The following is a 14,093-nucleotide window of genomic DNA, read 5'->3' as shown; positions in this document are numbered from 1 at the left end:
ATACAAGAGCACACAACAGATACAAACTCAATGTAAACTGCTTCAAACTTGATTGCAAGAAAAGACGACTTCAGCAACGGAGTGGTCAATGCCTGGAATACACTACCTGACTCTGTTGTTACATCCTCTAACCCCACCACTCCTTTAACCTCAAGCTATCCACTATTGACCTCACCCCATTCCTAGGAGGTCTGTAAGGGGCACGCATAAGTGCACCATCGTGCCTACCATCCCTGTCTTATTGTCCCCATTGATTCGTACCTATTTCCTGTATTCTTACTCATGTTTATACATGATATCTATTATCTTGTAAGTGATTGACAAATCAAATCAATAAATAATAAATAAAAATAATTAAAGACTTGTGGACTTCAACTCCCAGAATTCCTGAACTAACATGACTGGTGGAGGAATTCTGGGAGTTGAAGTCCACAAATCTTAAAGCTGTCAACTTTGAAAGACCCCCCCCCCCCGCACTAAAGGAACCGTTGTAAATCGAGGGCTGCCAATATTGATCTTGCAAAAGGGACGTGCGGGGCCGCCGCTCCCTCCCTTTGCACACCCAGCACTGCGCCGTGAAGATAACGACGAGGGTGGGGCGGGGGCGGTGGGAGCGTGAGAAAACCGCCGGCACCGACATCAACACACGAACGCGCTTTCCGGAGGACCGCGCGTCGCCCCCTCCCCAGTCTCTCCCAAAGCCCGAGCTGCAGACCATAGACTGACATCTGCATGCCCAGAGGGGGCTCCCCCTCCTCTCCGCCTTTGTTGTGTCCGCTCTAGGATTCCCCCGCACCCGTTTGTGGTCTTGGCCTTTTTTTTTTTTCCTCCTCCTCCTCCTCTTCGGGCTCTCCGACCTCCGCGGTCTGAGGCGGCGGCGGCGGCGGTTTCTGAGGCGGCGGCAATCTAGAACCATCCGCCAAAATGGTGAGCGATACCCCGGGCGGAAAGGCGCCGTACCCCGAGAAGGGAAGGCCGGCGACCCTTTCTCAGCCCCATTTTGTAAAGCCGGAGCCCTTGGGGTCCGTAAACCGGCCCTTCTTTTCGCGGAGACCCCACCCTTGGCCCCCCGGGCCTCTCCCGACAGCCATTTTCAAGGCAGTTGCTCTTCTTTCTATTCTTGCCCCCCCCCCCCCGGCACCCCGCCTCACCGCACTCGCCGTCATTCCTATTGCAGGACCCATGTCAGGATGATGTCATTGACACCCTCCCTAGAGGACGTCTGTGTGTCTGTGTGTGTGTGTGTGTGTGTGTGTGTGTGTGTGTGTGGAGGGGGGGCGGAGGAATTGTCAGTGCGGGTCTGTTTTCCTAGCAGCATCTCGGGGGTGCCCCTTCCCTCCCAGTCCTGATTCAAAGGGGTCCTGCTCACTTGCCCATTGGGGTGATCTGGATGCAGGAATGTGGTGGGTTTTTCTTTTTGGGGTGGGGTGGGGTATCTCCTCGCGCTGCCTCCCAGCTGGGTTGGAGGACTACAAAGCCCATCGTCCCATGCGCTGAGGATGAGCTGATTAAAAAAAAAAAAAGAAAAAAGATCCACTTGGCTGTTTTATTTGCACCACCAGGGGAAAAGGGGGATTCTCTTTTTAAAAAAACAAACAAAACAAAACTGGAAGAAGTTATCTGGGGCATCATCCTGGCAGAATTTGTTACGGTTAGGAGGTTGTTGGTTTGCACAGCCAGCCAGATGTTCAGAGGCTGGGATTTGGCAATTTTGGTCCACCTGTGGAGGAGCCCTTCCCATAAGGATAGGCAGATGTTGACTGTTTCCTAGTATGATTTAATTGTACCCTTATGACTATTATTAAGTGTTGACCCTTCTGATTCTTGTCCAATGTATCTTTTCTTTTATGTACATGGAGAGCATTTGCACCAAGAAGGGGCATTTGCACCAATTCCTTGTGTGTGGAATTCTATTTTCTACCATTCTTTCTCTTCTAGGCTGCGGTACTGCGATATTCACTTTCCAGATTCTTCTTCTTCTTCTTCTTCTTCTTCTTCTTCTTCTTCTTCTTCTTCTTCTTCTTCTTCTTCTTCTTCTTCTTCTTCTTCTTCTTCTTCTTCTTCTTCTTCTTCTTCTTCTTCTTCTTCTTCTTCTTCTTCTTCTTCTTCTTCTTCTTCTTCTTCTTCTTCATTAAACATGAAACTCAGTCAACTGAACATTTAAAAATGTATCACAAATACTGTATTATTGATTGGCTCTGATGTTGATATGCTGCCAGCATCCTAGGTATCAACTAAGTATCCCCTTAGAATGTATGTTGTTCCGAGTAGCATGTTGTTGTATGTTGTTCTGTAGTGTTTTGCAGTTCTGCTGACACCACAGCAGGAAGCTGCAACTTCTTGATGCTATTATTATTATTATTTGATATAAAAAATGACAGTATACAAAGCAAATGAGACAACTATGCTGGATTTTGTATCACAAATCACTAGTCAAGCACTTCCCAAGCATTTAGGACTGTGTGATGTATTGGCGGATTATGCAAGCAGAATAATAATAATAATAATAATAATAATAATAATAATAATAATAATAATCCTGTTTCCCTCCCTCCCACTGTCTCCTAATGTTATCTTTCAAAATCTGTGAGTTGGACACAATTGTATAATTGTGGCTTTTTTCTCCTTGATTCAAGGAGAGTTTCCTTTGATTGCTGGCATTGTTTACAGTATTGGTCTGTTAAAGGGCTATTCTGTAACTTAAGAAATGGAAGAATGTCCTGTATGTATGCTGGCTATCCAGAACCCCAAAGCTCATATATTTGCTTTATTCCCCCCTCCAAAAAAAATCATTTATATTATAGATAAGAACTTCGCTTTTGATATTCTAAATAGCTTTGTAAGTGCTCTCCTTCCTCTATTATTCATATTATTCATATACTAAAAAAAAATCATCTCTGTTTATGCTCATCCTAGTATATGTTCATTGCAGCGACTTTTGTGGGTCCTCTGAAACACTGCACAAGGTTATTTAAGGAATAGCAGCATTTGAGGTGGTGAACTAAGAGAACACATGTATCTTTTTGTATGTCAATTCTCTGAATTGCCCAGTAAAAAATTAGCCATGTTTTCTTAGTATCTTTTATACTGCAGCAGGAACTGCAAGAATGTTTTTTTTTGGGGGGGAGGGGAATAGTTTCCCCACCCCCATCTGCATAGCTTTAAATAGCTGCAGAGTGTACCAAGCATATTTAAAGAAACACAATCAGAATTTTGCATTTTACCCAAAGGCAGAATGAAGGGGGCTTTCAAGGGTGAGAATTTGTATTTAGGGTGTTTAAAGAGTTAACTGTGTTACATGCTTTCTCAGTAATCCTTACCTGCGAGGTAGGCTCATAACATCATCCTTGTTCTGAGAGTTTGTAGTTTATATAGTATAATATTGGCATATCTTAACGGAAAGCAGTCATTTCGTAAATCCGTGTGTCCTAATCCTTGCTGGGTTTATTCTGAAATGACTTGAACTGTCTAAAATAGAGCCTGTTTCCAAATCAATGTATAGACTGTTGCCAGAGGAATTTGCACAAAATGGCTTGAGTTTCAGGTAGCATTTTAAGTTGTGTGGATAAACCCCAGTTGCTGTGTTTATGTACTGTCTTATGCACTCTGTCCCCCAATAATCCATGTTATAACTTAAAGTAAGGAACATATTCATACAACAAATGACATTGGCTGCATTCGGAAAAAAGATTCTCAACCACAAACTATCCAACACCCACGTAGTGCAAATGTGCGTAATGTGCAAATGTGCATTATGAATTGAGCCAAAGACATGTGCTATTAACAGAGTTGGAAGGGACCTTGAAGATCTTCTAATCCAACCCCTTGCTTAAGCAGCAGACCCTGTACCATTTTAGACAAATGGCTGTCCAATGTCTTCTTAAAAACTTCCAGTTATGGAGCACCCACAACTTCTGGAGGGAAGCTGTTCTATTAATTCTTGTAACTGTCAGAAAATCTCTCCTTGGCTCTAGGTTGCTTCTCTCCTTGATTAGTTCCCACCCATTGCTTCTTGTCCTGCCTTCAGGTGTTTTGGAGAATATATTGACTCTCTCTTCTTTGTGGCAGCCCCTCAAATATTGGAAGACTGCTATCATGTCACCCCCTGGTCCTTCTTTACATTAAACTAGACATACCCAGTTCCTGCAACTGTTCTTCATATGTTTTAGCCTCCAGTCCCCTCATCATCTTTGTTGCTCTTCTCTGCACTTGTTTCTAACTTCTATTCTATTCTATTCTATTCTATTCTATTCTATTCTATTCTATTCTATTCTATTCTATTCTATTCTATTCCATTCCACATTCCATATTCAATTTTCCATATTCCATCTCCCCAAATCAGTGTGTCATAAACAGTCTGTGTCAGTTTGAAAGTGTGAGCTGCATGGCACCAAGAATGCCTGGCCCCCTTTTCCTACCTGGATTCTTTTAAGGGCCCTACGTCGCTAGGAAGAAAGAGATTTAGGAAGGAGCCTGGTTGCCTCAAAAGAGTGTTTTGTGGCAAGATTCGGCCACTGAGATGCCAGGAAGCTGAATGAGAAGATAGAAGAGAGTTAAAAAAAAAAAACAGAGCCAAGGAGAAAAGGAAATACCTGCTGTGCCACTTTGAAGGGGCAGAGAAGCATTGGAGAGAGCAGAGGTTCAGAGAAGGGTGGGGAGAAGAAAGCAGCCCAGCAGGAGAGCCCAGAAGTCTCACAAGGTTCACCTGATGCAGCTTCAGCATGGACAGATTTAGGAGGAGCTCCCCCCTAGAAAGTGCACCCGCCATGCTTCAGTGTGGTCATGATGCTGGCCGATCTCACCTGGGCACCCGGAGCGTTGATACGAGTGCTTCAGTAAGCAAAGTGGAGCACTGCCAGGCCACAGCAGAGAGAAAGAGAGAGACTTTGGGTCTAGCCTGGCTGGGATGACTGGGTAGAAGTGTAGAGAAGGAGCATCAGGACAGATTTAGTTAAAGTAGAGCTTCGGTTTTGCTGAAAAGATAAGCAAACATAAAGATGTAAGACTTGGAATCTTTTTATGTTATTGGCTTATAGGTATTATTTAGCGTATGCAGGTAGTCTTTGTGTTAATAACAGTTTAAATACTGATGCGAGCAGTGGGTTGGGGTGTACGCGCTCGCATGGGCAGCTCAACTTGGGTGCATTGAGCTGTGCGCGCACCGCTCGGTCGCTCACATGGCCCTCGTGCAAATAGGACGCAGCACGGCAAGTAATGGGCTACGGCCCAGGGGTTGGGTGACCCCTCATCTAAGGGCTAAGTTTGGTAGTTGCTTTAGGGGAGAAAACAATCTGGTCGGCATAAAACTTTTGTGTATATTTATTAATTTTTTTTTAAAAAAAGGATTTTGTTCCTTGGAATTCCTACCTGAGTCTGTTAATCACAATGTGCCTATAACAACCCAGTAATGAAAAGCACCCATATTTATTCACATTTCTCTATTAGTGTATCTCTTGAGTGCCAAAAACAGCCAATGAAGAAGACAAATGTTATCTGTGACAAGACTTGTTTATTAATTTTAAGCATTATTTTACAAGTACTGCCTTTTTAGGGGTTACTAATTTAAGGTTTGCAGCAAATTCTCCTCAGGTGTAGGGTATCTGCTTCTGTATAGATGTTCCTGGAGTGCAACTCTCACAAATTCAGTGAGCAATGGTCGGGGATAATGGAATAACAATATCCAGGGCCTTGTGAAATCGTTCTCAGCTGCTTCCTTAGCCTGGATGAGGAGAAACCAAAAGTAGGAGTAACTTGAACGTCTTGTATGTTTTAATTTCATCGTTGGCATTCTGACCTTCCCGCTTTGCTTTTCTTTAAACAGGCCCTTAAAACACTTTCCCCAGGACTTTGTGTTTATTCTTCTCCAGACTTTCGTGGTTCTTTCGAATGGGATTGAAGTAGTGATATTATACCCAGCCGAGAGTCTTGATAGAGTTGTGCACCCTTCGAGATTTAATAAATAAGTAAATAAGAAATAAGGGTCTCTTCTGTATATAGAAGACCAGGCTCACACATTTGTCTAAGGCCGCTAAGCCAGAATAATTGTTTCCAATAAACTGCCTTTCCCATTGTCCCAAGGGTGCATTTAGAAAAGGCAACTGAACTTTCTTTGTTTTTTTCTTGAAGACATTTTGCTTCTCATCCAAGAAGCTTCTTCAGTTCTTCAGAATTTCTGCAGGTTCTTCAGAACTGAAGAAGCTTCTTGGATGAGAAGCAAAACATCTTCAAGAAAAAACAAAGAAAGTCCAGTTGCCTTTTGGAAAAGCACCTTTTTGGAACAACCATGATCTGGATGACTGAGAATCTCCATAGATAATGTCTCTCTCATTGGAAGAAAGATCACTGTGTCTATTCCTTCTCTCCTCCTATTTAGAAGTAAATAATAATAGGAAAGAAACAGAATGGATCCTCAACAATGGCTTTCATTAATGGATCAAATATATGACTCTTAAAAAACTGATAACTTAACAATACTGACATTAAGAGAGTGGTAGAGATACTTTGGGTTATAGGAGGATTACTCTGCTCAGCTACCCAGAAATAACTAGTGGGATTTTTTTCACTTTAATAAATTGTACTGGGACTGAAAACTAATATTATAAAATATTTTCACAGTAAGAGGTACAATGAACTTGTATTACCTAAGTTTATCCTATAAGCTCCTTAAACATACCGCTATTAAAAACTGCAATAGAAAAATAGCCAAGGCCAATTCCTTTTTATATAGATATATACATCATTTTATTGAAAGTTTTAAATAATAAGATAAAATCTAATGCAAACTAATTTAAAGTTAGGAAGAAAAAAAGAAAGAAATCAAAAGAAAAATTGAAAAAGAAAAAAAGAAAAGAAAAAAGTTATAAAAAATGGCTTCAGATCATCTTTACAACAGTTATAAATATAATTATAAATTTACCTCTTTTTCTAATGTTACAACATGATTTTCTTTCTGTAATCTATCCAGCCTAATTATCAAAACCATAAATAAATTATTTTTCTGTTTCAGTCTTTTTGATAGTTTCATCTGTATTGTTAAAGGTCCATCCAAAAATTGTCTTTGATTGTCAGTAACCTTCAGTAAACTCTGCTAGTATTCATCCACTTTGTCCAAAGGTATTTTTTGATCTTTGTATCATGGAGAAGAAACACATTTTCCATATTTGCATTATTTGTACTTAACAGTATTTCCCTTTTGTAATTTTAATATAACTTTCATTTCTTTTTCTAGCTTATGTGCCAAACATTTATCTGGTTTATTTGCAGATTCAAAATTTCTTTGTCTTGCAAGTTCATCTTTAATTCCATCTCTCTCACTGCTAACATAGATAATTGCATCTGTAAAAGCTTAACTTAGTGAATAATAGTTGTCATCCGTGGAGAATTTTAAGATTCTTTTTCAATCTCACTCAAAACCATTAGTATATTTTCTTCCCTTTTCTTTTTAAATCTGCTATTGTGTTGTATAAAATACCCCCTTACAAAAGCTTTTACTTAAACCCCAAACCTCCTTACTTTTGTACTTTTTATTAAGATTATTCTCCAAAAACATTTCTCTAACTTCTTTTTATAACCCTCCATTACCATTTTGCTTTGTAATAATATCTCATTCCGTGCAAAAGATTTACAGTTGGACGGCGTACATGTTGAATATACCATCCTCAGTGCCCTCATCTCCATGGCGACTTAGCAAGTAAAACATTTGCAGTTACTGTAATCATAACTGACAACTCTTTGTAGAAATGGAGGGACTTTGCAGACTTTATCTGCCCTTGCTGGTGAACTCCACAATTGTAACTGTCAGCCGGTTGCCCTTCTCTCTCTGGCTAAGGGACACGTACACACTGCCGAACCAAGGCACTGTGAGAGCTTTCACAAATGCACACTTAGGTTCCCGTGCCTTCTAGAGCAGTGCTGTCTAACCTTGGCAACTTTAAGATTTGTGGACTTCAACTCCCAGAATTTCCCAGCCAGCATAGCTCTAGGGAATTGGGATTATCAGAGAGGGGAATGTGTGCTGGTTGAGTCTTATGCTTTAAGCCCCATCCAGTTGCGTTGTCAGTGGCAAGTGTCACTCGTCTCAAGAAGCAGCTGACACGGGTTATTTTTGTGGGAAGGCCAAAGGCCCAGGAACTTGGAACGTGGCTGAGGAATCCTGGGAGTTGAAGTCCACCGAACTTAACTTTTCCAAGGTCGACTACCCCTGCTTTAACCATTCCTCTCATCAAAGCCATGATATCATTAGCATCTCACTAGATTTGCAAGTAAAAGTTTTGTGTCCAACTTTGAAAGTGCAACAGAAGAAGCGGGCAAAAATTGTCCAAGTGATTGACTGCATAACAATCGTCATGATTGGGAAAAAAAATTACTTGCTTGCCATGCTCGTAAGATCCTAATGATATCATGGCTTTGATGAGAGGAATGGTTAAAGATGAGAGGAATGGTTATCTGACCTTGGACACTTTTAAGACCAGTGGACTTCAACTCCCAGAATTCCCCAGCCAGCCATGCTAGTTCAGGAATTCTGGAAGTTGAAGCCCACGAATCGTAACATTTCCAAGGTTGGACGTCCCTGAGTTAAAATCCGATTTTTAACTACAGAACCCAACAATCCCAGTATATATCAGCTGTGTGATGATAAGTATAGCTATATTATTGGTGAAAGTCAATTGCAGAAGATACTTATCACAGTTGCTATAACTTGTTTTGGTTATAAAAAAAGGTAGAACTTGAGATCACCATAGCATGTTCTGCTCAGGTGTGAATACTACACTGTATAATTAGCTATCTGTGAAATAATTATGAACATGTATTCCACAAAGCAAGAACATTTCTATCTGGCAGCTTAATTTGATAATTTTATGATGTCAGGTTTTGAAAAGCCAGGCGTGAGCCTATCAGCATAGAAAGCTTCTGACACTGAATTAACTATGCATACCTGAGCAGCAATTTATGGTAAAATTCATTGTTTTAATTCTGTTGGAAAGTAACAGTTTGCAATGCTAGGCTGTGACTGGACACCCAAAGTAAAGTTGAAAAAAATAATTGCAAAATTCATTTCAGCTGCACCACAGCACAATCTTATTCCAGTAAAGACATTTTTCTAAAAAAAAAGAATTCCTGTTCCATATTACAGAGACCAGATATAATATCTTAATGCATTATGTCAGGGATCCCCAAACTTGTAAGACTTGTGGACTTCAGCTCCCAGAATTCTCCAGCCAGCTATGCTGAATTCTGGGAGTTGAAGTCCACAAGTCTTAAACTTGCCAAGTTTGGAGACCTCTGCATTATGTGAAGACTTGGCTCTCTAGAGAAGGTTCTGATGATTGGAAAGATGGAATGAATGAGGAACGCCAGCAGCAAGTATAGAGTCAGTTACAGCAGGGCCCCCCAACCCCGTTCTGCAGCCTGGTACCAGTACATAGCCTGTTAGGAACTGGGTCATGCAAGTGGCATGTGTGTGTGTGTGTGTGTGCGCACGTGCACGCACAAAGCTGAGTGCAAGTGGCACATGCAGGCAAAACCATCCCCTCTCCCTCCTCCTGCCATTGTTGCCACCGGTTCTCAGAGCCAGAAGGATTAGGGGACCATTGAATAGGTACATCGTTGGAAGAACTGAAGGACCAGGTAAAAGGTTGATTGTCAGGGAGAAATTTTGTGTGGTTGCTTAGAGCCAGCACCATCTTGATAGCACATAATTAAATTCCACAAAAGCTTTCTGTTTTAGTTTCTGTGAAATATTTATGGAATAAAACCTCCACCAGTTATGTTCCCTGTCTCTTTTTATTTACTTTCTGTTCTTCCTTTTCAGGTGAATTTTACAGTAGACCAGATCCGAGCGATCATGGACAAAAAGTCCAACATCAGAAACATGTCGGTGATTGCTCATGTTGATCATGGCAAGTCCACGCTTACAGATTCCTTAGTGTGTAAAGCCGGTATCATCGCTTCTGCCAGAGCTGGTGAAACACGATTTACTGACACACGGAAGGACGAGCAGGAAAGGTGTATCACAATCAAATCTACGTGAGTAATGTTAACTTTTATCTACAGCCCTTTATGATTGTCAATTATACATCAATTACAAGTGGAATGTATGGAAGATAGCAGACTTCCATTTGATTTGTGCTAGTTTATTTTGAAATTTTCACACTCTTGATTGATTTTATAGGTCAGAGTATCTGACTCTGGTAACTTAGACTTGCCAAGTTGTTTCTTGTTCACAGAAGCACCTACTCAAATGCTCTGTCAAGGCGCTGACTAACGAACTCAAGCAAATCAGGACTCTGAGACTGGGCTCCTTCTCAAATGTCTTCCTTAATGAGTATATCATATCGGCACAGCTTCAATGGGAAACCAAATCTAAATCTCTCCCCCCAGTTTCAGTATAATTAAACTAGGAAATAACCACCATCCCCAAATGTCAGAGGTCATGTTGGTCAATTGGGTCAATTGGTGGGCTCTCCGGGTACTCCTTCCCTAACCTTCTCTGTTAACCAGTAGAGATGACCTTGGTTCTCAGAAGAAAAATCTCTGTTGTGTCTAGTAAGGCATTCCAACATCCTTGCCCCACTTCCCCCCCTCTGTGTGGCAACTGAGGAACAGAAAGATGGCTGTAGCTACGTTCAGTTGGAAGTTGACATACTCTTTAAAACGGGTTCCCAACCCCAGGGCCAAGGCCCACTACTGGATTATGGCCTGTTTGGAACTGGGCTGTGCAAGGGGTGGGCAATGCACACGAAGGTCCATTTGTGTGAGCAATAGGCACTCATGTTTGCGTGCGAGGTTCTGTTTGTGTAAGTGGCGGGCATACGTGTCCACCGCGTGCTCAAATGGACATATGTGTGCTTGTGCACGCACCTGCCACTTACATGGAATCATTCCCTCTCCCCGACTCCTGCCAGTCTGTCAAGTTGGAAATGTTGGGGACCGCTGTTTTAAAATACTAAACAAAAAAGATGGATTTTAGAGGGATAGTCAGACGAGTTGTGATAGCAATAGTAAAATACCTTGTGATTGTGTTTCCACATTATAGTCTGTTTCACAAAGTATGTCTCGAGCAGGACGCGCAAGATAGAAGGGATCATAAACGTATTAGGTCCAAAGGTTTGGAATTCCTACCAGTAATTCTTGACTTACGACCACAGTCGAGCCCAAAATTTCCATTGCCAAGCAAAGACTGTTGTTAAGTGAGTTTTGCCCCGTTTTACAGTCTTTCTTGCCAAAGTTGTTAAGTGAACCATTTAGCCGTTAAACGAAGCAGGGTTCCCACTTGACTTCGGTTGTTGGAAGCTGCCTGGAAGGTTACAAATGGTGATCACAGTGTCACCTGGGACACTGCAACCATGATAAATACAGGCCAGTTGCCAAGCACCCAAATTTTGATCACGTGACCATTGGGGAGGCTGCAACGGTCGTAAGTGTGAAAGCAGCTTATAAGTCTCTTTTTTCTTTGTCATTGTAACTTCACTCACTAAACGAGTGGCTGTAAGTCGAGGATCACCTGTATTAACTTCACTTGAAACAAAAAAGGCATCAGCTTATCAAATATGGTTAAGATGAAGGCTACACTATTCTTCCCACGTAAGGATGCATTTCTGCATTATTTGTACAAGCAGCATACAAAACACAGAAATGTGACTGATATACAGTGTTTTTTAACCCATGCTGTCTGGGAGATTCAGGGAGCTGAAGTCCACATATTTTAATGTAGACAAAATGGAGAGAGGCTGCTTTACATCTTTACAAAAGACCTTTAAACAGGTCAGGTAAAGACTTGTGGATGAGTGAATGTGCACAACACACTAAACTTAATGTTAATTTCATCAAGGGTTTTTGTGCTTTACAGTATTGGTGATTTATGGTTCAGTATATATCGTACAAATGGTGACCATTAATTAGTGTAGCATCAAGTTTAATGCAGTATGGGCATAGTCAGTTTGTTTCATTTAACTCAACAGTTTAATTCAGATTCAGTAATCTAAAACATACGAAGAACAGTGGCAGGAATTGGATATGTCTAGTTTAATGAAAAGAAGGACTAGGAGTGACCTGACATCGTGTTTCCCCAACGATACGGCCTCCACCAAAAGGAAGGCCCAGCATGATTTCTAGGCATGAGGTGAAATTAAGCCCCGCCCCTAAAATTTAGGCCTATTTAAACCATGCATTTCACCGCCATTTATTGCATCGTTCGTTAGAACTACACGAGGTGAAGAGAAATGGGAAGGAAAGCGGGGGAGGGAGGGAGAAAACTTGCCTTTAGGAGCACCACGCAGGTAGCCTAGGCTAGAATAACCTGATCTACTACCGATAGAACATCGGCCGATAGAAGCTCCCCAAAGGCAGAGTCACTAGCTGCTTCTTTCGGCCAGTAGAAGCGGCCTTGGGGCAAGTGCCCATGCGCACTCCCTTCACCACGAGGCCATTTCTATTGGCCAATGGAAGCTCCCCAAAGGCAGAGTCACCAGCCGCTTCTATCGGCCGGTAGAAGCGGCTGGTGACTCTGCCTTTGGGGAGCTTCCACCGGCCGATAGAAATGGCCTCGTGGTGAGGGGAGCGCACATTAGTTGTCTTTGAATCTACCAGCGGGGCAGGAGAGAAAGTACACGCGCATCTGTGTCTGGATAAAAATTGTGAAATTGCAACGGAGGGAATGGGAGAAAAGGCCTTAGCCCAAATGTGTTCTTGTTTTGCTTTCCTGCCCATTCTCTGATCAATCTCTCCGGGGCCACTTTTGGCCTAAAATTGCCCAGGTCTCCCTCAGCTAAAGGAGAGGGGAGGTCTCCAAAGACCGTCCCTAACCTCCACCATTTGAGAGGACCAAACTCATTGCTTCTCAAAGTTAGACCCGCATGTTTTTCAAAAGTTCTTCTGAACGCCTTGGACGTCCAATGAAATCCAGAAATGTCTTGTGATTGAACTCAGTAAAAGAAAAAGAAAAAAAAAAGAACCTGCATCTCGTCGCCAAGTCCCTGGTTTTACGGCTCCTCTGTCATCCCGAATTATGCCGAAATAAGGGATGCTGAGGCTGGTGTTGGTTAATTGGTTAATGACGGGCGCTCTTTCAGGCGCTCAGAGAGAGAGAGAGAAGAGGAGGCGTCTCTGAAGTTCTCAGACTCCCCCCAACTGTTAGCAACGCCACCCATGAGCTGTGGAAGGATTGCCTCGGATCATGTGCAGAGTGCCTTTGCCGTTCAACTCCCCCCCACGACTCAAGGTTCCAACCAGCCCCTGCAAATATTCGGCCCTCACCAGAGCAATAGAAAGGACAGTTTAGCTTCTCCCTGGCCCTTCTTCGCTCCAGCTCCTCCCTCTCCCTCCCGCCCTCCTGTGCCACGGCGGTGACCCTTTCACACTCACCCCGCTTCCCTGCCACATTCCTACGAGGACCGCTCCCGCCTCTCCTTTCAGGAGCCCGCGCGATCTCCCTTCTAAGGGTAGCCAAGCTCTGCTGCCTCCTCTTCCCTCCCCGGCGCCCGCCCGGCCCCCCAAACCAGCAGCGGCAGCAGGTAAAGGGAGTTCAGCTGCCCTGGGGCTTTGGCAGGGTGCTCGGAAAAGGTCTGGCCTGGGGAGGGGAGGGCAGCGGTAGGAACCCCGCAGGTGTGTGTGTGTGTGCGTGCGTGTGTGTGTGTGTGTGTGTGTGTGTGTGTGTGAAAGAGAGGGAGAAACGCAGCTTGCTTCCCTTCTGCTAAGAAAAGTTTGCAGCCGCTCTCGCACGCGCACTCCCCTCGCCACGAAGCCGTTTCTATCAGCCGATGGAAGCGGCAGGTGACTCTGCCTTTGGGGAGCTTCCATCGGCCGATAGAAATGGCCTCGAGGAGAGTGCGCGTGGGGCGCTCCTCTCAGGACCACCCTGTGGGCAGCCATGCCTCACCCCAAAGCGGCTGGTGACTCTGCCTTTGGGGAGCTTCCATCGGCTGATAGAAACAGCTTCGTGGCGAGGGGAGTGCGCGTGGGTGCTCGCCCCGAGGCCGCTTCTACCGGCTGATAGAAGCGGCTGGTGACTACCTTTGGGGAGCTTCCAGTGGCGGCCTCATGGAGAGGTCATTGCGCATGGGGCGCTCTAGGTGGAGGTGCGCGTGGGGGAAGAA

The 14,093-nt window shown here is 43.4% G+C and overlaps 2 protein-coding genes across 3 annotated transcripts in view; one reads left to right on the top strand and one right to left on the bottom strand.

The window, feature by feature from the left end:
* Positions 1-497: 497 nt before the first annotated feature.
* The window catches only part of LOC113445484 (elongation factor 2), a 36,060-nt gene continuing 22,464 nt past the window's right edge, over positions 498-14,093 (top strand). The window contains exons 1-2 of the mRNA XM_087927532.1: positions 498-927; positions 9,812-10,026. Of these exons, the coding sequence (XP_087783658.1) occupies positions 925-927; positions 9,812-10,026 (218 nt within the window). The 5' untranslated portion in view covers positions 498-924. The remainder of the gene's footprint in view (positions 928-9,811; positions 10,027-14,093) is intronic.
* PIAS2 (protein inhibitor of activated STAT 2) overlaps positions 5,492-14,093 on the bottom strand; it is a 78,222-nt gene continuing 69,620 nt past the window's right edge. For both annotated transcript variants that reach the window (XM_087927536.1, XM_087927535.1), the window contains exon 14: positions 5,492-5,719. In XM_087927536.1, the coding sequence (XP_087783662.1) occupies positions 5,558-5,719 (162 nt within the window). In that variant the 3' untranslated portion in view covers positions 5,492-5,557. The remainder of the gene's footprint in view (positions 5,720-14,093) is intronic.

This window comes from Pseudonaja textilis, chromosome 2 (assembly GCF_049901715.1).
Source record: "Pseudonaja textilis isolate UNSWEBS1 chromosome 2, rPseTex1.2, whole genome shotgun sequence".
Lineage (NCBI taxonomy): Eukaryota > Metazoa > Chordata > Lepidosauria > Squamata > Elapidae > Pseudonaja > Pseudonaja textilis.
The sequence above is the reverse complement of the archived record's forward strand: the minus strand, read 5'-3'. Positions and strand labels throughout refer to the sequence as shown.